This window comes from Ranitomeya variabilis, chromosome 3, assembly GCF_051348905.1.
Source record: "Ranitomeya variabilis isolate aRanVar5 chromosome 3, aRanVar5.hap1, whole genome shotgun sequence".
NCBI classification, from domain to species: Eukaryota; Metazoa; Chordata; class Amphibia; order Anura; family Dendrobatidae; genus Ranitomeya; species Ranitomeya variabilis.
In genome coordinates, this window is record NC_135234.1 from 753,419,865 (window position 1) to 753,440,336 (window position 20,472).

At 40.3% G+C, this 20,472-nt stretch overlaps 1 protein-coding gene across 11 annotated transcripts in view; it reads left to right on the forward strand.

Moving 5' to 3' along the window:
* The window catches only part of SYTL2 (synaptotagmin like 2), a 114,199-nt gene that overhangs the window by 82,693 nt on the left and 11,034 nt on the right, over positions 1 to 20,472 (forward strand). For 4 of the 11 annotated variants that reach the window (XM_077298622.1, XM_077298620.1, XM_077298623.1 and 1 more), the window contains 5 exons: positions 5,882 to 5,923; positions 10,769 to 10,867; positions 15,256 to 15,294; positions 15,911 to 15,993; positions 19,688 to 19,807. In XM_077298622.1, coding sequence (XP_077154737.1) covers positions 5,882 to 5,923; positions 10,769 to 10,867; positions 15,256 to 15,294; positions 15,911 to 15,993; positions 19,688 to 19,807 — 383 coding nt within the window. Of the gene's footprint in view, positions 1 to 53; positions 2,029 to 5,881; positions 5,924 to 6,655; positions 9,959 to 10,768; positions 10,868 to 15,255; positions 15,295 to 15,910; positions 15,994 to 19,687; positions 19,808 to 20,472 lie in introns of those variants that run through there. The other 7 variants (XM_077298624.1, XM_077298625.1, XM_077298621.1 and 4 more) reach the window with 5 other exon arrangements.

The window sequence follows — 20,472 nt, forward strand, 5'->3', positions numbered from 1 at the left end:
TCAATATAGGTCCATTTTTCTTAGAAATACACCGGACATTGAAATAATTAAAATCATCCAATTTTCCAGTATCCCAAAATTTGCATTCATCACCTAGACCAGTGAGTGAAGGTTTCCAAACGCATGATATATTTTTACATGATAATAGAGAAAGAAGAGACTTGCCAAAATCTGCCAACTTTAAAGTAATGTCAATGAAAGAGCGAATTCATGATACGCCAAGAGAACAGATGTCCAACCCATCCCAGTTTCAGAGCTTAAAGCATTTCTGGAATGTAGAAGACAAAAATCAGTCTAAGGGGGATGTAGATACTTCATCAAACAGAATCCTAACAGATGTCTTGAAGAGAAACAAGCCCACCCGAGCCGACCTTAGACAAAGAAATTCTAAAGAGATTCCCACAGATGACCTCAGTCTCCCCAACTCATTTGATAGCAGCCTATCTGAGGAGGAACAGACGTCTCATAAAGTGGCTTCTTGGCTAGCACATACTCCTACTGTTTATGGGGCTGAGCAAGTGGATGCTAGTGAAGAGCTAGTCCATCCTCGTGAAGAAGTTATGGAAGACATCAATAAGACACTGGTAGATAGGAACTACCAAACTAAAGATTTTTCATCTACACTTCAGAAACTAACAGAAGACGCTTTAGAAGCTCCTAATGTTTCAAAGTCTGAACGTCAAAGGAGTGAGGAAATTTTGAATTCTCCTTTTAAGAAGCCTTACTTGCTGGATGAGAGAAAAAAAATGACTACAATTTTGGTGAACTCTGCAGAAAAGACACATCCAACTTCAGGGTTCTATGATCGAGTGGTACAAGTTAGCAGCAAACAATCCCCTGAGAAAGAAACTAAAATTGCTGTAGATATTCCAGCAGTAACCTTGAAGCAATATCCTAAAGAAGAAATTGAAGAAAGTGTAGAAAGAAGTGTTGCACCTACAAAAACAGAAAATGAATTAAAAATAGTTTTTCAGAAACTGAGGGATGAATATGAATCCAACGAATCGGATGATGAACCTCAAGTAGAAGAATCAAATCATCCAAATGAGGATCAACAATTGGTTGAAACAAAAGAAGTTATAGAGAGGTCCTCTATTCCCAAAGGGAATGACCATCAAGAATTTATATCTGCACTGAGTAGACTGGAAATTGAAGCCTCAACACCAACTGCCATTGAAGAGGAGTATGAGCAACCCGAAAAAGTGTTGACTTTGAACACAGGGAGTCCTGTCAAATCTTCATTTAAAATTGGCTTTGAACATATGATGCCGACCGAACATGATACTCTTGAGACTCCTCAGAAAAACAATGTAGCTTACACAGTCCAGTCATATCCACCCTATTTTGAAGAAGTGGTGGAGAAAACCACAGCTCCAAGTAGAAAAGATGAAGATGATCTCCGTGCTTCACTGAAGAAACTAGAGCAAGAAGTGGCTCTCACTGATCCTAGTGGGGCGCTAGAAGACTCTTATGAAAATACTCAACCGTTACAAAGCACAGGGAACATTACGACTGTACATAGTTTCACAATTCCAAGTTTTGATGCACAAAAAATGCCTTCTCCATCTCGCTCTGTGGAAGATAAATCTAATTTAGATGATCTCTATGCAAACAGAACCAAAAAGTCTACGGAGAATGTTGTGAACGCTTATGTGGACAGGGCAAAAGAGAAGACAAAATATACTTTCCAAGAAAAGCTTCCAGTGGAAGAAGAACCCTTACAAAAGACCATTGTTACAACAGAGGAGAGCAGCGCTGACTACAGGAACCGAATAATGCGTTTAGAGGAGGAAGGGGCAGCTTCTGTCCCAGAAGAACCAGAAGATCTGTCAGAGGGTGAGACGTTCCATGTTTCACCGGCTCCAATGAAAGACGTATTTATTTCAAAGAAAGTGTTTTCTAACAATGAATCCATGCCAGCTGAGCTGCCTCTTCCGCAACCATATGCCTATGATAAAATGGCAAACTCTCCTCAGTCTCCATCTGATCAAACTGGCTCCTTCACAGGAAGCGCAGAAAATGTGCTATGTGAGATTTTTACTATTTATCTATTATCATTATTCTTAGTATTACTTTTAAGAGGTTCTCCACCAAAAACTTTTTTTTTTTTGTGTGTGTTGATGTGTGCCTCTTCCAAAAACAATGTATATCCATATTCCCTATTGGGGCATATGGATCTCATTAAGGAAGACTGTCAATGATGAAATTAGACATTGGGGAGTAAAGTGGGTGGACTCATCATGCATTACATTTTGAATGACCACATGTATACCATATGTCAAACATGGTGTTTGAAGGAAAATGTATAGTGAAATGCAAACCATTCCGCAAAATCAGATTTGGCTAGCGGTGTGATAAATTGGTGCAGAGAGGGGGTCCTTGGTGGATGGATTGTAGGGCTGGTATTGTGAGGTCCTACAGGTGTGGGGTTGTTCTCAAACATCTCACGTAGTTGTCTGTCAACACATTTATCATAGAGAAAAAAAGGTTTTGGTGTCGAACCTTTTATGTATAAAATATTTAAAGTGTGTTTAGTTTTTATTTTTATCTTTTTCCTACAAAAACTAGATAATTTAAACTTTCCCTCAGGCCATGTTTCCATGTGTAAAAAAAAAAAAAAAAAAAAAAAAAAAGTGTATGATGCAGATTCGAAGCGGAATTTGTGTCTTACTCCAGGAATCCTGGGATTCTACACTTAAAGGGAATGTGTCAGCCAGATTTCACCCCCTCCCCTCCAAACTGTTTATATGCACATGTATCTCTTTCAGACAAGCCCAGCAATACCTTTACATGGCCGTCCATTGCTCCATTACTGAGAAATCTGCCTTTGAATTGATAAGCAAATGAGGCTGAAAGACTATGGTAGATGTAAAGCATGTCACTCCCCTCTATTCCCCACCCAGTGCCACTGCCTCCTGCTTGACTGACTTCTTTTGACTGAAGTCACACAACATAGAGGCTTCTAAGTCAAGCAGGAGGCGGAGGTACTGGGCAAGGGATAGGGCTGAAATGAAGCCTCAGATCTACCATATTTCTTCAGCTCAATTTGCATATCAATTCTTATGCTGATTTTTCAGTAATGAAGACTTACTGGACTTGTTTTTTGAAAGCTAACTAAATTGTTTTGGGGGAGAGATCCTGCTGACTCATATTAAAATCAAAACTGCTTTATTTTTACAGAAGTGTGTTTTTTGTAAGCTCCCTATATGGAGCAAACGCACAGTTCAACAGTGTCTTTTTGCATGAACTTTTATTAAATCGCATTCCCTTTGCTTGAACTATTGAAAGCGGCAGGTCTGCAGATTGTCATGTGGGAACATGGCCACAAATTGGAGAAATGTATTGTTTTGCACAAATCGTGTTTTAATAAAATTATAGGAACGCTCCAAGAAAAGTGATATGCTGAGTTGGATGAATGTGACAAATGTGAACTCCTATTTTTGCTTGATTGTGAGAATTGTTTTCCCCTATTTACAATGCTTTGTATGTGATACCGGCAGTTGTACAGTGTTGGTCTCCAATATAAGGTTGTATATAAAAGCTAGTGAAGAGTGGAAACATGATTTCAGCATATGGAAGACAGTAGGTGTAAAATGGTCTATGCTCGATTGGTTAAATTTGTATGTTACACTTTTTTTAGGTTTTTTTATTTTGCTGTTTTATTATTTTTAAGATCTAACGTTTTAAAAGTTCTACAAAAGTATACTTATTGGAATTGCACTTTTGTTAAAGTTACTGAAAGGCTAATGGGAGACACAGTATTATAGTTGATAAATGTATAAGATTATATCCAATGCTATTGTTGCTTTATCTGCTGTCTGGCTGCATCAGGGGTTTTTGTTTCTGTTTTTTCTTTTTAAGATGCAAAATCCATAGATATTTGTGACCTAACAATTTGTTTTTCCTAAACACAAACCTTTTTAAAGGGAATCTGAGAGCTGCCCGATCCACAGGCAGCATGTATCAGACACTGGTTGAAAGATTTCAGCCAGGTATGGTTGACCCAGAAACGCTGTGGCAATTTCAAAGAAAACTATAGTCTAAAAGATGCCAAGGACCGAGCCGATCAAGAGCCTAGTTGTACATGCGAGTTCTGGTGGCTTATCCCCACCCGCTGCCCTGGAGTGATGGGTCCCTCCCAGTGAACATGTATAAAGAGAGGCCTGTCATTCGAGGGCTGTGGACAGGAAGAAGCCGCAAGTCCAACTATTCTTTCTGTTTCTGTCCCTGGTGGCTGATACATGATGTCCGTGGATCGGGCAGCATGTCTCCGCTGTCACGTTCCCTTTAGTTTGTGGTCTTTAATCCTTAACTGTTTTAAGAGTTGTCCAGTATTGTGTAAAGAGACTTAAAAGAACACAACAGGAAAAACTTAGACTTTCATATGCCGATGCTCGAATGGACTGTGTAGCTCTTATGAACATATCAATTTATCCGGCTTTTAAAGGATTTGTCCACTACTCGGGCAACCCCCTCTCGATCTGTATTTTTCCCCCTTTTAAAATAACACACATACTGGCCTCCGGTGTTGGTACTGTTTCTCTCGGTTATCTTGTCTGTGTGAAGTCGCGTGAACCCCGCAACCAATCAGCGGCCACTTCACTCTCCCCGACTTTGGACAAATCTTACATCTGGATGAAGTGAGGGCTGCTGCTCTTTTCCTGCAGATGTATGTGATACATCTGAAGGAGGGGAGAATGAAGCAGTCATTGATTGACTGCAGAGTTTGCGTGACGTCACACTGTTAAGCGATCGCTGGGAGAGACAGCGCTGATGCTGCCAGATTGATGCCTGAACTGGAAGTAAGTTTAAGTGGTGTTTTAAAAGTGGGAAATGTGCAGATTAAGAAGGGGGTTGTCAGTTGTTGACGACTCCTTTTTTTTATGAAGTTGTGTCAAATTGAAGCTTCAAGAGCGCACCACTTTCCTGCGTGTGCTCCTGAATATTGACCGGACCAGCTTCATAGTTGTGCCGTTGGTTCAAACCATTTTCTCTCCCAAGCTGTTAGCACAGGGAGATTTGCCTCTGCAGTACAGGAGAAGCACAGACACTGGCATGACCCAGCAATCTGGCCAGCTTCAGAGCTTGCTTGCACCATGTGTTACTGGACATGCTCGAGACTGCAGGGTGGCTGGAAAGTCTATATAATAAAAAGTTCTGCAACTTTCTAAGTGAACTGATCAATTGTATGCTTTAGCTTGGCTGCCATACATCTTACTATTTTGTGTCTACAGTTTGTAAACATACCTGTGTGTCTCCATAGCAACAGACTACAAACAAACCCTGTAGTCTGATTCTATACTCGCTCTTCTCAATTTGCTCCCATCTGACTATATTTTTGCAAGAATTATGGGACTGATAAAAGTAAGGCCACAGGATCAAACTGCAGGGTTTTTCAGCTTATAACAGTGGAGACACAAAGAGCTGTAAAGGAGCTGAATACATAAAAGAGTAGAATTTTAAATTAAGACCATTTAGGAAGCTGCTTTATTTTTAATTTGATGCACTGGAGAAAAATGTCAAATGGTTGTCTACATAACCTGTTTTAATGTATCAATCATTTTAACATAGTATTAAAATGTGCCTTACTGTATTCAGTGTTCTAAACACCTTTTTATTAAAGTAGCATATTACAATTAAACAGTAATTTGAAATGACTTCAGATGGCAAAAAATATATATTTATATTAATATATTATAATTTTATTTTTAAACCTTGTTAAGCAGGCTAGTGCACAATTTTTAACTGCATTCACTAAGTACTGATTTTTGGATGATTGTTCCCATTTAAGAAACTAAAGAAACTACAATTCGGGTAGAAAAGAAATCCATTTATGTCCAAATTATAGAAAGGCATTTGTTTTTGTTTTTCTATATTGCAGATAAGAAGCCAGACACTCCTGAAAAATCAAACACAAAGAAAGGTAAGCCAGCTCTTCCAGGCAGCGCAAGTGACTCCTCCGCTTCATCCAAACATGATAAATATACACTTGAGGGTATGAAGGCACAGGATGAGTCCATAAGTAAAGTTCTAGATTGGTTTAGTAGACGTTCTGATTCGTTTGACCAATTGCCATCTATAGGTTTGTTGGAGAGATCAAAAACTAGTCCCCAACAGATTACCTATGTTGACAAACTGGAAGATGATGCCTTTGAACCTGAAGTCAATGAGAATGATTCACGGAAGATGAAATTAATTCCCCAAACTGGAATTTCTGAATCAAAAGAAGACCAGAAGTCCATTGATCCTGACCAGCCTAGTCCCCAAAAGATTATCACATATACTGACAAAATAGAAGATAACTCTGAACCTGGAGTCGATGAAAATGAGGCCTCAAAGAAATCCATTCCCAAAATGACTGGAATTTCTGACTATGGAGAGGACCTGAAGACCATTAATGATGACCAACCTAGTCCCCAAAAGATTATCACTTATACTGATAAAATGGAAGATGATGCCTCACAGAAGATTGAATCTATTCCTCTCATGGCTGGTACTTCTGAATCAAAAGAGGACTTGAATACTGTTGATCCTGACCAGCCAGGAGTTCAGAATATGTTAAATTCTTCCCCTATAGAACGTGAAACCATTACACCTAAAAAATTGTCATTAACAGAATTCTTGGAGTTTGGAACAAGTGGAAGTGGATGTGGAAAAATTCAGAGTAGCCTAATCGATGATGTCTCTCAAAAATATCCAGAACTTCCTAAAAGTGAAGTATTAGATAAAGACAGAGATCTTGACAAAAATATGACCACTTTTGTAACTTTAGAAGATGAAGCCTGTCCAGATGAAGCCTCTCCAACTCAACAGTCGCCTTTAACAGAAGTCTTGGAGTTTGGAACAAGTGGATGTGGAAAAATTCAGGGTAGCCTAATCAATGATGTCTCTCAAAATTATCCAGAACTTCCTAAAGTTGAAGTATTCGATAAAGACAAAGATCTTGACAAAAATATGACCACTTTTGTAACTTTAGAAGATGAAGCCTCTCCAACTCAACAGTTGCCATTAACAGAAGTCTTGGAGTTTGGAACAAGTGGAAGTGGATGTGGAAAAATTCAGAGTAGCTCAATCAATGATGATCCCTCTCAAAAATATCCACAGTTTCTAATGGATGGAGAGATCGAAAAGGACAAAGAAAGTTTGGAAAATGAAAAAGAGCATAGAGTATTGAAAGAAAAGATTGCTTCTTTGGATGTGGAAGATACAGGAGAACCGCTGGTTGATGAGAGAAAAGACCGAAATGAGGTTTTGATTTCTGCTTTAGAAAAAAGTGAACATCCAAGTTCCAAAAAGTCAGATGAAGATAAATCAGTCATGCAAAAAAGGAGAGTTGGTGATATTAAACTCTTGTGGGAAGGAGTTGGCGCTTCTCCAGATGAAGCCAAACAGCCAGTCTTGAGCAATACCAAACCTACTTTCAGCCCAGTTGACTTATTAGTTACTCCAAAAAGCAGTTCTTTAGATGGCAAAGACCAGAACATCACAAGCCTTGTGACTTTTAAAAAAGTGATAGTAGAGGATGAGGAGGATCCCATGTACCCTGTCGATCAACTGAAATCCTTTTGGGAAAATGAGAAGAACAAAAACACAATAAAGGATAAGCCTGATAGAGAATCTATGATTAATGAAGGTCGGAGTGATGACAAAGGGGCAACTTCGGAGGATCCTAGATCAAAGTTCAAAAAGTGGCACACTATTCATAATTTTTTTAATGAAGACAAATCTACTGATCTCATTAAGAAAATTCCTGGAAGAAGTATTTCACTTGGTGACAGTGCAAACGAAAGTCTAAAAGACCACATAAAACCTGCATCCTTCCAAAGTTTAAAACATTTCTGGACTACATCAAGTAAGCTAGACAATAAAAAAAATAATCAAGCCCTTCCTGAAAATGCAAAGAACCAGTTTGGTTCCAATCCTGACATAAGAAGTAAAGAATCCATTGTATCGAGAGCTAAAGGTAGACTAGCAGCAAAGAGTTTGCAGGACATCCGAGAAGATCCCTCATCTGTTTCTCAAGATCACGTGTATAATGCAGAACTTTTCACCAGAAACTTTATCAAAGGAAATGGTCAAAATGAATATACCCAGAATGCAGTTAATGGAATTAAAACTGAAAAAAATTCTAGTAGAATTATTGGAGGAAACTATAAACTTGGGAAACCAATAAGTTCAGTTAATGTAATAGCTCAAGAAAGTTCATTACCCTCCAACCATTCAAAAACCGATACAATTCCTGATAATTGTGAAAGCAAACAAGATCGTGGGATAGTTGAAGAAAAACAAAAGGCGTTAACAGATATTGAAAAATCAGTTGCTCCAAAAAAGAGTGAAATTAGCTTAAAGTTAAAAACCTTACAGCATGAGGAACAGTCTACAAATTTTAATATGCCAGATAAAGGGCCACAAGCCACAATTTTTGAAAATTATCCGGAAGATCACACTGTTTACAGAGATGAAGAAAATGGGGAAATAAACGAAAAGGGCCGAAAAATGCTTCTTGTCAAACAAAATGGATTTGATTCTAGCTCGCCTGCGTTTTCTAATGTATCTGGTTCTCCGCAACAAAATGAGGAAAACATTTCAGAAAAAGAGCCTATTGGAAATGAACAAATATCTGACTCGAGTGAGGTGGTTAATGAGAATATTGAAAAAACAGCCATTCCACTCAACAGGAACCTATGTGACTTTGATAAAAAATTACAAAATCTATACAACGAATCTTTGCATTTGGATGACTCGCAAACTGGATATCTGACTGAGCCAAAATATATGGATATATATGAGCCTGATGAAAATTTTAGCAAAGTCCTGGCAATTTCTTCAGACAAAAATATCCAAAGTTCTGGAGGAGAAAAAAGCCACCAGCCTATAATAGTCAATGTTTCATCAAAAAAGACAGAGATCGGTAACGAGACCTTATCCAAGTCAGAGCCAGCTAGTCCCACAGAAACTAGTTTGATTAAGAGTTCACCTTCTGCTGAAATCCCCATGGTACTTGGTTATTTAGAGCAAAAAGTTGATGTAAGTCCCAGTGAAGCCACAAATACAACTTCTGAAGAACCTACATCTGAACTCATGGGTTCTTTAGCCAGAGACCCTGAGGTAGACGAGTTCTCATCAGAACCAAATTATTCCAAGGTTACGGCTTCTCAACCAGAAAAGATAAGTAAAAAAAAGATAACTGAAATAATTGAGATGCCAGTTATTCTACCTAGAACACATTCTAATTATTTTGATGAGAAACTAAAACAATTGTATGAAGAATCTCAAAATTCTGAGAGTAATCTTAAGGAGACTACAGATTGTGATGATGTTGCCAAGAATAATGAGAATGTTGGAGAACCAAATAAAGACTATGTTTATTTGTATTCCACTGAGCCAAAGAAAACCTTTCTCGAATCATCTAGAATTCTGAAGTCTTCTCAGACTGTATTATTTGATCGAGAGACACTGACTGATGAAAGTGCTCCTTCTAGGTCTCAAGATCTGGATATTTTGGTGCCCACAGTGAATGAAACCATTGAGAAAACCGTAGCACCAACAAGAATATCAGCTGTTAAAGGCTTTGAAGAACATAAAAAAGAGGCCCTAAATGAGGAAGAAGGGGGACTCGTAGGAAATGTCACTTCTGATCACGTGGCAGTTAATGAGTCGCCTTCCAAGCTAAGTGATCTAGCATTGGGGAAATATAGTGTTTCTGAAAGCTTTCCAAGAGAAAAAGACGCTGCACAAGAAGGGACTGAAGCTCCCAGATATGAAGAACATCAAGAAGTACCTTCAGAAACTAGCATAACCTTCATGTCTGATAGGCAGAGAACACCTGTGAAAGACAAAAATGGCTCCTTACGGAGAAGTACATTGGAACTCTATCTTGAGACTCCGTATCGAAGAGAAATATCAAAAAGTATAGATTTTGACTTTTCTGGATATGTTCCTTCAGAGGTCAACAAATGTAGGTTTGATGTAGCATAATTATTTGATTTGGTAAAGTTCTGTTTGTCTAGTTGTAACTTTGCAGTTTTTTTTCAGATGTTCTTGTAGGGTTGATTTTTTTTTATTTACGGTTTTCATGCCCTTTATCAACTTTTTGTTTACATCAAGGATGTGGTTTACTGTAACAATGACCATTGTTGTGTGCATTTTCAGACATTTTGATTTGATCGATTTCAAACCATTTAGAAAATGTTGCACTGGTTTATCAATTGTTAATCATAAATTTCCTTACGATAATTCACTGTGCTTTGGGGAAGAGTCAGATGGCCATCTAACTCGGACGGGGATCACAATGCAATGCTTTGACTGGCCGGTGGCTCTCCCGACCTGAGTGATGGCATGTATTTTTATGCAGCCATCACTCTGGTAGGAAGAGCCGTTGCCCAGTTCGGGCATTGTGTTGTGATCCCCGTCTGAGTTATACCATTAATGATATGTGTTCTGTTTTTATTCCCTTTTTTGCCGACAAGGTATACCAACCATAGGGAAACCATGCCATAACAAGAAGCAAAATATCTACTCTACTCATTGGATAATCTACTGTAAAGGATTTTGTTCTTATTTTTTTGTGCCTTTAAAAAAAAAATAAATAAATAAAAAAAAAAATATTTAAGGTTGCTAAAGGGCGTAAACTAAAAAATTATTATTTTTTCTTTCTATGTGACTACCTTTTTTTTCCAGAATTCTCTCTTGTTAGGAGTATATTGGATATTTTCTGTTGGATATTGGAACTTTTTTTTCAGTGCTCACGTACTTTGTTTTATAACAGGTATGGATGAATCGCACCCCATTTTGAACGCATTGAAAAGGAGCGCAGCTAAAACGCTTAACTCCAAAGCTGTACAGGAAGTTTCCCCCACAAGTACAAGTGAGGATGTAGCATGTCCGCTGCCTCTTAAGGCCAAATTAAACCAGCTAACATGCTCTATATCCGTTACACTAACCGCTTTGTGGAAGTCCAGGATTCTCATAAGGTCAATCCTTGTTGAGCCTCCTGACTCTACACTTTGATGTCACCAGAGATTTTGGCAATGAAAATTAGTCACACAAGTATACAAAGAATATACATTATCTAGTATTGCCTTATAGCCATTACCTCTGATCACATTTGTGAAAACTGCTTAAATTTTGCTTGCTGGAAGTTAAAACTTTACGGAAAAACATTTTGACATTTTCTCAATGAGTTGCCAACGTGGACAACGATGTCTATAGGAAAAGGTTAATTAATGTGCATATGGGTGCAAAGATACCGCAAGTCCTCTAGGTAACATTAAAAATGGGGGATCTCTACTTATGATGGTTCATGCCCCTTGCTATTTGCCCTATTCAATTCTTAAATCGCCCTTCCTACACTCTCTTGTTTGGAGTGACGGGCTTTTTGAACTAAGGCCATCTCCCTTTCCTTCCTTGTTAGTGAATACAGATTTGTTAGATTACCTTTTATTTATTTTCTTCTACACTGTTTGTTAGCCAAATTCACAAATAACCCTCATATATTTTTCCTATTTACATTTTTAATTTGCTGACTTGCTAAGCCACAACTGTGATTCTCACAAATTTGATTGTAAAATACAAAGTTTGGGTTTCACAATTTAAATTTTGAAAGTTTTGCTAATTCCTTGTCCAAAAAGTTTATCAAGGGTGCTATTTGTTGAGAAAATGTCTAATGACTTATTTTGGACCTGCATGACTACTACCTTGTGAAAAACTAACCTTTTGTTCCACTTTCATTTATGTATTTTTATTTTTTGCAACACTTAAGGTATAATAACAATATGAGCTGTATATTTGAGCATGAAATTTGTTTGTCCCAAATGTTAGTTTGCCATTCTAACAGACCTCTTCAAACCAGGGCATTGGTATAATAGACTAAGATCTGTAAGAGTGTAAGGTTTTTTTTTTAAAGGCTACCTAAACTTTTGATTTGTTATATCAATTAATTAATCTGAGTGGGCCTGGGTACTGAGACCTCCTCCAATTGATCGCTGAAACAAAGGGGCAGAGGTGCGCAGCTGATCAACAGAGTATGAGTAGCGTGCGTACTAATCCTTCGAAAGTTACTTGCTATAGCCGATCATATATTTTCTTTTCCTTAAGTTTAGCTGCTCTTTCAGGGGCTTTTCGCTCTCATAAATGTATTCATCTGTGGTCCCGAACGCTAGGCTAACGTATCAGCACTCCTTGATTTGCTGACTTCAAAGTGTTCTGCCCCCCAAAACATTGGCGTAACTTGAAGCTTGTGGACTCCCAACTATGGGACTTGTAATAGTATTGGTTTTCTTCTACAAGCTAAAGTAAACTTTTGAGCTCCTCCAGACTCTAGGACCTTGTGCACACCAACTCCTAACTGTCCCAGTCATATACAGTCCAGTCCTCGAGAACATGTGCACGAGTGGAAAGGTCACTGTGTCTAATCTATAATACTATATGCAACTTCAGAGGAAAGATGAAGACCTTTCAATAATCTATCCTTGTATATTGTCTAAAAACGTGTCATATACAACTATATCCTCATGATGGACCTCACCCAGCATGAACACGCAGGATTGGCACATTCTACTTCTGAGATACTGTGCTAATGGGATGACCCTGGTTCTTCCTGTGATCTTTCGCTTTTTTTTCCTTCCTGTACTCGCATTACATGAACTGACAAGTCACTGCCTCTCATAAGATCAACATGCTCCTCTTCTGCTGCTTTCATCTTTCCATCATGTTATTGGCTACACGTTAAGTTCTCCATACACATTAGACTAGGTTCGCCCAACTGTTTAATGTGTATGGAAGTGCCGGCCGACTGACCTGTAAAAATGTTGATTGGGCAGGTCCGATTTTGGACTGCCCATCGCATTGTTCTCCCAGATATAAGCTGCTAGCTTTGTCATAGAGAACACAGGAGCACTTGGCTGAGTGAGCGCTCCTGTGTATGGGAATGTAGGCTGAGATGGCTGCCGGAAGAACGATCAGCCAAAGCCTCGTTCGGCTGGCAGCCATCTAATGTGTATGGCCTGCTTTATACTATCCCTGCCCATGCTATGATGTAGTCCAATTCTCATCAAAATATTAGTCTTTGGCCAAAAGTCACAATCTCTCACATAATCAATACCCCCTCTTCCTGCTGAAGTGATCAATTCCATTATATATTTAAAGATGGTTATTATCCTTGTCGGCTTCAAGCCTTGTCTTGGGAACACTCACATAAGCTGCCAGACCTTTCCTATGATTTGATGAGTACTGAAGAACATCTTTTATCTAAACTGATGACAATCCTGACAATTATGTCAACCTCTGTCTCCAAACAATATATTTGCTTGTTGGATCACTGTCTGGCACAAGATCAGCATACTTTCTTCCTGCTGTTGTCATCATTCCCATGATCTGATAAGATGAAGGATATTCTTCCATACCCAATCGATGATCACCCTTATGTGAAAATCTGTCATTATCTTGTCCGGTCACTACCTTGACAAGTTCAACATACTCCTCTCCTGCTGTTATCATTCCTATGATTTTCATGGATACAGGATATTCTCCTGTACCCAATTGATGATCACTCTTATGTACACATCTGTCCTCCCTAACAAGAGTTTGGTCTGTCAGGTCACTGCCTTATGACTGCAGCAGAAGAGTAGTATGCTGACTTTATACAATTCCCATGATCTGATTGGATACAGAATGTTCATCCATACCGAATTGTTCATGAAAACGCTTATGTGCATTCCTATCTTCCCTAACGAAATAGCTTATCGAGGAAATTTATCTCATACAAGGTCAGCACACGCCCTTTCTGGGATAATCTCTCATCAGCTGCCCCTAGTAGGATGGATATGGGCAAAACCAGTGTCAATAATGGACAACTAAACAACAATGCAAAGACTAGCCTATAACACCACTAATTAAGTGTACTGGAAATATCACTGAACTCCTTAAATAGTCTCTCATGTTGTTGACAGAGATGTTACCCTGAGGCGAGGGAGTGCTACAAAAAAACTTATTCAATTTGGGTTTTCTTCCACTTTTGCTCCACCTCATCATGCATTTAGTGCTAATATTGGAGAAAGAATGATGGTCTGAGCACTGAGGAAGAGGAAGTTGGGAGATGATCTTGGTAAATCCATTAGAGGGTTAGAGCAAGGTACCAAGTTTGCTATATACATATAGGAGATGGGAAAAGTTGAAAAAACAGAGGGGCATTTGAGAGCAAGAAGCAAGCTAGACCAGCTGAGGGTATAGAGGGCACAGGATGTACGTTGTAGATGGCTGCCAGTATCGCTTATATGGTAGAGTGGATATGAAGAGTATCGACTGGTACAACAATGCAGAACAGCTGGCACTGCGGACTAGGCAGAAGCAGCTACAATGTTTGTGGATATACTGGTCTGGTGGAAGGTAGCAAGCTGGAAGTTGACCTGGTATATAATCGACAACGAGCTGGATAAGTGTAACAGGGGCAGGCTGTGTGTACTGACCAGAGGCATATGGCTTGTTGGTGTGCATCTTGGATGGAGAGTAAAGGTGGTATGCAGGACAAAGAGAGCCAATATGGGTATTTGGCAGAGATGGTTTACTCATCAGAGATGACTTAAAAGGTTGATCGAGACTCGGCAAATTGGTCAATGGTCTAGACTGGCTGTATTGGTAAATTTGGTAGAGGCAGACTACATGTTGATGAGTATATAGTGGTGGGAGTATGACTAAGTACACTGGGCAAAAGCAACGGATGGCTTGAATGGGATAGGTTTAATCAATCAATAGGCTGGATGGGCATATACAGGTTAAGATTGGCTTGTTTGCGATACCAGTGAGGACTGTAGCATAACTGACTGGGTATACTGGGGAAAAAGGATCAGTGAGAACAGCTTGGTTTGGCATTCAGTCACACAATGCACTGTGCTTTATCCACATCACATTCTCCATCCTGAAGGTAATGAACCATGAGTATTCTTGATGTCTTATAGTCTTTTTATTCCAGGTGGTCCAGGTACAGTAAGTTACCAATCATCAGTTCTTGCCGATATCACGATTGAACCTTTCAGTAAGATTAGACCACAGTAGACTTTCTAGTCTTGCTGTTGGGAAGCCCACGATACATCAGCCTCGTGTAATGAATCCTTAATTTTGCTAATAGTGATACTAACATTGAGGTTGTTGTTGTTTGTTCGTTATGGATCTTATTCTAACATTGTCCCTTTTGGTAACGGATTAGATTTCATTATAGTTGCTCGTACATTTCTTATTCTTTTGCTCTTTCCTGGACAGATGAAGACAAACTAGAAAACCCAAAAGAAGACACACTAGGTAAAGTAATACTAGGTGTATGATTGTTCTGCACCCTTGCCTCTTCATTTTCTTTTAGAAACCCCATTTTAAATTATTAGTCATTGCAGGGAGTATTTAGAAAGCACTTCTCTCACTCTGGAGGACCCGTCATGTCCTACATTCATTGCCCTGAATGAGCACAGTGTAATTCTTAATTTCTCCTATGGAGGCACAGCAGGAAAATTAAACAACTACTAACAGGATTTCCCACAGATCATAGCTAATTTCTGGGAGCTCCAGTAGGGAAACACTTTGTGATCAGCCTTTCATTTGACTGATCGAACTAGTGATTGTCCAAAGGGATATTCCCAGAATGGAACGTTATCCCCACTTACTGATAACTTGAGGTTTGAGTACATAACTGGATGTTTCCTGCAGTCCCATAGACTATGAGTAGAGGTTGAGCACATGTACAATTCAAGGTGGGATAATGGTTCTTGATATTCATGTGACTAGGAGGTTTTGGGGGTTGCCTATTGATGTGGTTTATTACCTAGAAACTTGGAGGGTTTACTAAAAAAAAAAAATCTTAATATCTTTAACATGTATATTATGGTTACTTATTATATATCTGGAACAATATTGTGACTTTCAGCTCCTTTAGAGAACTCTTTCCCAGAAAATGCTGAGAAATTCAAGCGGATGAGTCAATCTGTGCCCACTTTTCTTCAAGACGAGGTAAGTGATATTCTAGTATACAATTTCTGCAGCTAGTCTGGACATTACCATATATTTAATAGAGTATCCCATCAACAACAGTTATCACCCATCAAAAGAAAGCTGGTACTCCCAAGAATTGGTATCCCAAAAGACCCGTAGAGGGTATATGACTACCGCTTTATTCACACTATACGGTAGCGTTGGTCACACATGCGTAGTCATGTGTGCGCACCAGCCTTACATTTCCATACACCTTTTTGGACTATTCTTCTCTGGATCAATGGCGGTCTCGTCGTTCCGAACCCTTCACCAATCTTACATTGATCACATATCCACAGAAAGCTTGGGTTCCTGAGAATAGGGACCCCAAAGACCTATGTGAATGAAGCAGTTGTGTGCATGTATGACTACCATTTTTATTTTTTTTATTTTTTCACACCGTGCAAGAGTGTAGGTCACACATCCGCACTTGAAGTAAATGGAGGGGTAGTCATGCATGTGCACTACTCTTCCATTCCCGCAGGACTCTGTATTCCCCCCACCCGCACACCCTTAATCTGGATCAATGGAGATCTCACCAGGCAGACCTCACCAATTATTCATTTATCACATCCCCTGTGGTTAGCTAATGTTACTCATGGGATTAACCCCCTTAAAGTAAAGGCCCCGTCTCACACAGCGACGCTGCAGCGATACAGACAACGATGCTGATCGCTGCAGCGTCGCTGTTGTGTCGCTGTGTGGTCGCTGGGGAGCTGTCACACAGACAGCTCTCTCCAGCGACCAACGATCAAGGGAACGACTTCGGCATCGTTGAAACTGTCTTCAACGATGCCGAAGTCCCCCTGCAGCACCCGGGTAACCAGGGTAAACATCGGGTTACTAAGCGCAGGGCCGCGCTTAGTAACCCGATGTTTACCCTGGTTACCAGCGTAAATGTAAAAAAAAACAAACAGTACATACTCACCATCTGTTGCCCGTCAGGTCCCTTGGCGTCCGCTTCCTGCTCTGACTGAGCCGCCGTACAGTGAGAGCAGAGCGCAGCGGTGACGTCACTGCTGTGATCTGCTCTCACTGTACGGCGGCACTCAGAGCAGGAAGCAGACGGCAAGGGACCTGACCGACATCAGATGGTGAGTATGTAGTGTTTGGTTTTTTTTACATTTACGCTGGTAACCAGGGTGTAAACATCGGGTTACTAAGCACGGCCCTGCGCTTAGTAACCCGATGTTTACCCTGGTTACCAGTGAAGACATCGCTGGATCGGTGTCACACACACCGATTCAGCGATGTCAGCGGGACCTCAACGACCAAAAAAAGGTCCAGGCCATTCTGACACGACCAGCGATCTCGCAGCAGGGGCCTGATCGCTGGTACGTGTCACACATAGCGAGATCGCTACTGAGGTCGCTGTTGCGTCACAAAACTAGTGACTCGGCAGCGATCTCGCTATGTGAGACGGGGCCTTAAAGCCTGCAGAAATATCTTGTCTGGCATACAGAGGAGTGAAAGCAATATCATATTGTCCTAGCAAAAAAAAAATGAAAACCACCCCTCAATATTAGGAAAGCCGCTTCTAGTCTAAATGACAGGCTTAATGATTGACTTGCTGATCATATGGTGATACTGTGTAGACAGTCGGATTGCCTATATATCTGTATTATCCTCCCCCTTTTATGTTTTGCACTCCAGTCTGTGTTGTCACATTACTAAATGAAGGGCTAACACCTGTCCAGGAATCCTCCAATTGTTTCCACATCTGTCTGCGCATGTAATGCTTGTCTTGCAAAAACCTATTTTACCGAAACGTAATGGCAAGATAATACTAACTGTTAAACCTCAGCCTAAAAGGGCCTCCTATAGGGCTATTAGGCTTACGTTTAGTGCACTTTGTCTGGTAGTAGTCTCCTGTGTCCGTAATAGACCTGTATTTTAACATCCATATTACGGCAGTTAGATGTAGGTAAACTCCCCCACTCTGGGTACTGCGAAGGACCTGGTCTTGCTGCCATAAAATAAATGCTAAAATGTGGTCCTATTGCAGCAAATGAAACAAACCTTAGGCTGGGGCGATCGGGCAACTTTTTTGCGTGGCCAAAGATCGTTCTGTGCTGCATAGTTCATTTCAGTTGGTCTCATTGCAACCCAAAAGCTACCACTACAAGTAAGCTGCTGAAAATCCCACTGGTTTCGTCTTTTGAGACTTGCTGTTGAGGTTGCTTATGGGTCACCCCTTTCACTTGCACTATGCTGCGATGTTGCAGCCCCAGCGTTAGGCTTACATTCAGAGGCTAAAAAAAGTCTTCTGTTACACTGTAACAAGCCCTGCATCTGTGGCTTCTCAGATTTGTGATCTGAAGTGACCCTTCTCCATGCCTAGTCCTCCTCCCGCTGCCTGCGATGCTCAGGTTGGCAATCCTTTTCGTCCTGCTTCCAAGATGGCCACCACAGTTGGTTATGGGGAGTGCAGTGGTATTCCCTGTGCTGTGAGATAAGAAAAATGGGAAGAAGCGTATTTTGGACTTGCCACTATGCTCCCCATGCCATTGGGGTGGCGAACTTGGAAACAGGAGGGAAGGAATGCCGATCTGAGCGAAGGAGGCAGCGGCAAGCAAACTGAGGCCATCAGATAGTTTTGATTTATACATGAGAAATGTAGTCACTTTTCAGTTTCAGATCCCCTTAGTATTTCCATTCATGGAAGTAAAGTACAGGCCAAAACTTGTGGATAAGATGAACGGCGTAATGCTTCTTTCTGCCTGCAGAGGAATTGAACGTTTGCTCTTGGGTTACCTCCATGTTTGATCACTTGGCTGCTTGTGATCAGCTGATTCACTGGGGACCATGCCAACAAAAAGATTTACAAAGTACAACCCCTTAAAGGGAGAATTGCAGAATTATTACCTATCCTCTGCATAAGTTACAGGTTACTAGTGTCTGATTACTGGGATCCCGAGCCATCACAAGAATGGTGGCTCAGTTTCTGCTACTTTAATCAAGAGGGGAGTCCGCCATGGGCACGGTGGCCACTCCATTCAAAATCTAGGTGACCGAGCCAAGCACTGTTTGGTTATCCATTTCAATCAGACCCATACATTTTTAATGGAGTGGCACTGTACATGTTTGATCACCATTCTAGGCAGGGTTTCCATTCTTGTGATCTCTGGAGGTCCCAGTAGAGAGACACCCCCCCCCCCCCCCCCCCCCAGAGCTCAGGCACTTTAACTTTTGTTTGCAAATGGGTGACGCTGATAGGACTTGTACACAGAATACAGACTGCAATAAATTACACCTGTATTCTGAGAAAAGTCTATGCCGAGGAATAACCTGGACTATTACTGGAAAATAATAAATCTATTTAGAGATTAAGGATATAGTGGTACTTTTTTTTGTTTATGCTTTAGTGCAGTTTTCCCCAACTCCGGTCCTCAAGAGCCACCAACAGGTCATGTTTTCAGGGTTTCCTTCGTATTGCCCAGGTGATGGAATTCTTGCTTGTCCAGGTGATGCAATTATCACCTGTGCAATACTAAGGGAATCCTGAAAACATGACGTGTTGGTGGCTCTTGAGGACCGGAGTTGGGGAACACTGCTTTAGTGAATAGCCCTTTAGGCAATTGTGTCCGCATGACTCCCACAATGTCACCTTTTATAACCTGTTCTCTTGTTTTTGAATATGTCCAGTGACTGTCTCTAATGTGATGTCTTCTAGACTGATGGCAGAGAGACAGACTCCGCATCAGAAAGCAGTTTTCAGATTGGCAGACACAAGAAGAGCCCAAGCTCTCTAACCAATCTTAGTGGCTCGTCTGGCATGGCGTCAATGTCTTCTGTATGTAAAGCGTAACTCTGTGCTTCCACTAATCTATGTCTCTGTGCTTCTGGAATGAATTGTTACCAATAATAAATATTAATCCATTAATGATGGTATTGCAGTCAAGGGGAGGGGGGTTGGAGGAAAATTGTTTTACATGTCAGTAGGAAAGTTTATTTGATGGACTTTGAGATCGTATTACCTAACATTTTGCTGATTTTATCAATTATTTTGTGATATGAGGAGATGTATATTTAATAATCTATTATTCAACTATTCAGAAGTAACCAGTGATCATTTTTGGCGATTAAAGGGCGAGAAAGCTCATTTCTTTTGGTACTATTTAGTGGGTGAAATTTGAAATCCCCTTCATAAACAAAATTTTGTCCACCTGCAGCCATCACCAGGGGGAGTTGATAGCATACGAAGTAATGTGGAATGGGGCCACATTTCTCGCTGCTGTCAGTGGATAAGTGGGCAAAATTTCCATTAGCAAATACCTCCAATTAGAAATGTAGTATAGTTTTTCTGATTCGCTATGTCTTTCCTCATGTGCGGGCATTGCAGGACCTTGGGTATCCATGGTTACGGTGACTGATATAGTGATAGCTAGTTGCTAGTGGTCGTAACCATGGATATCTAAGGTGCTGCAATGACTGCACATGAGGAGAGACATTGCGAAT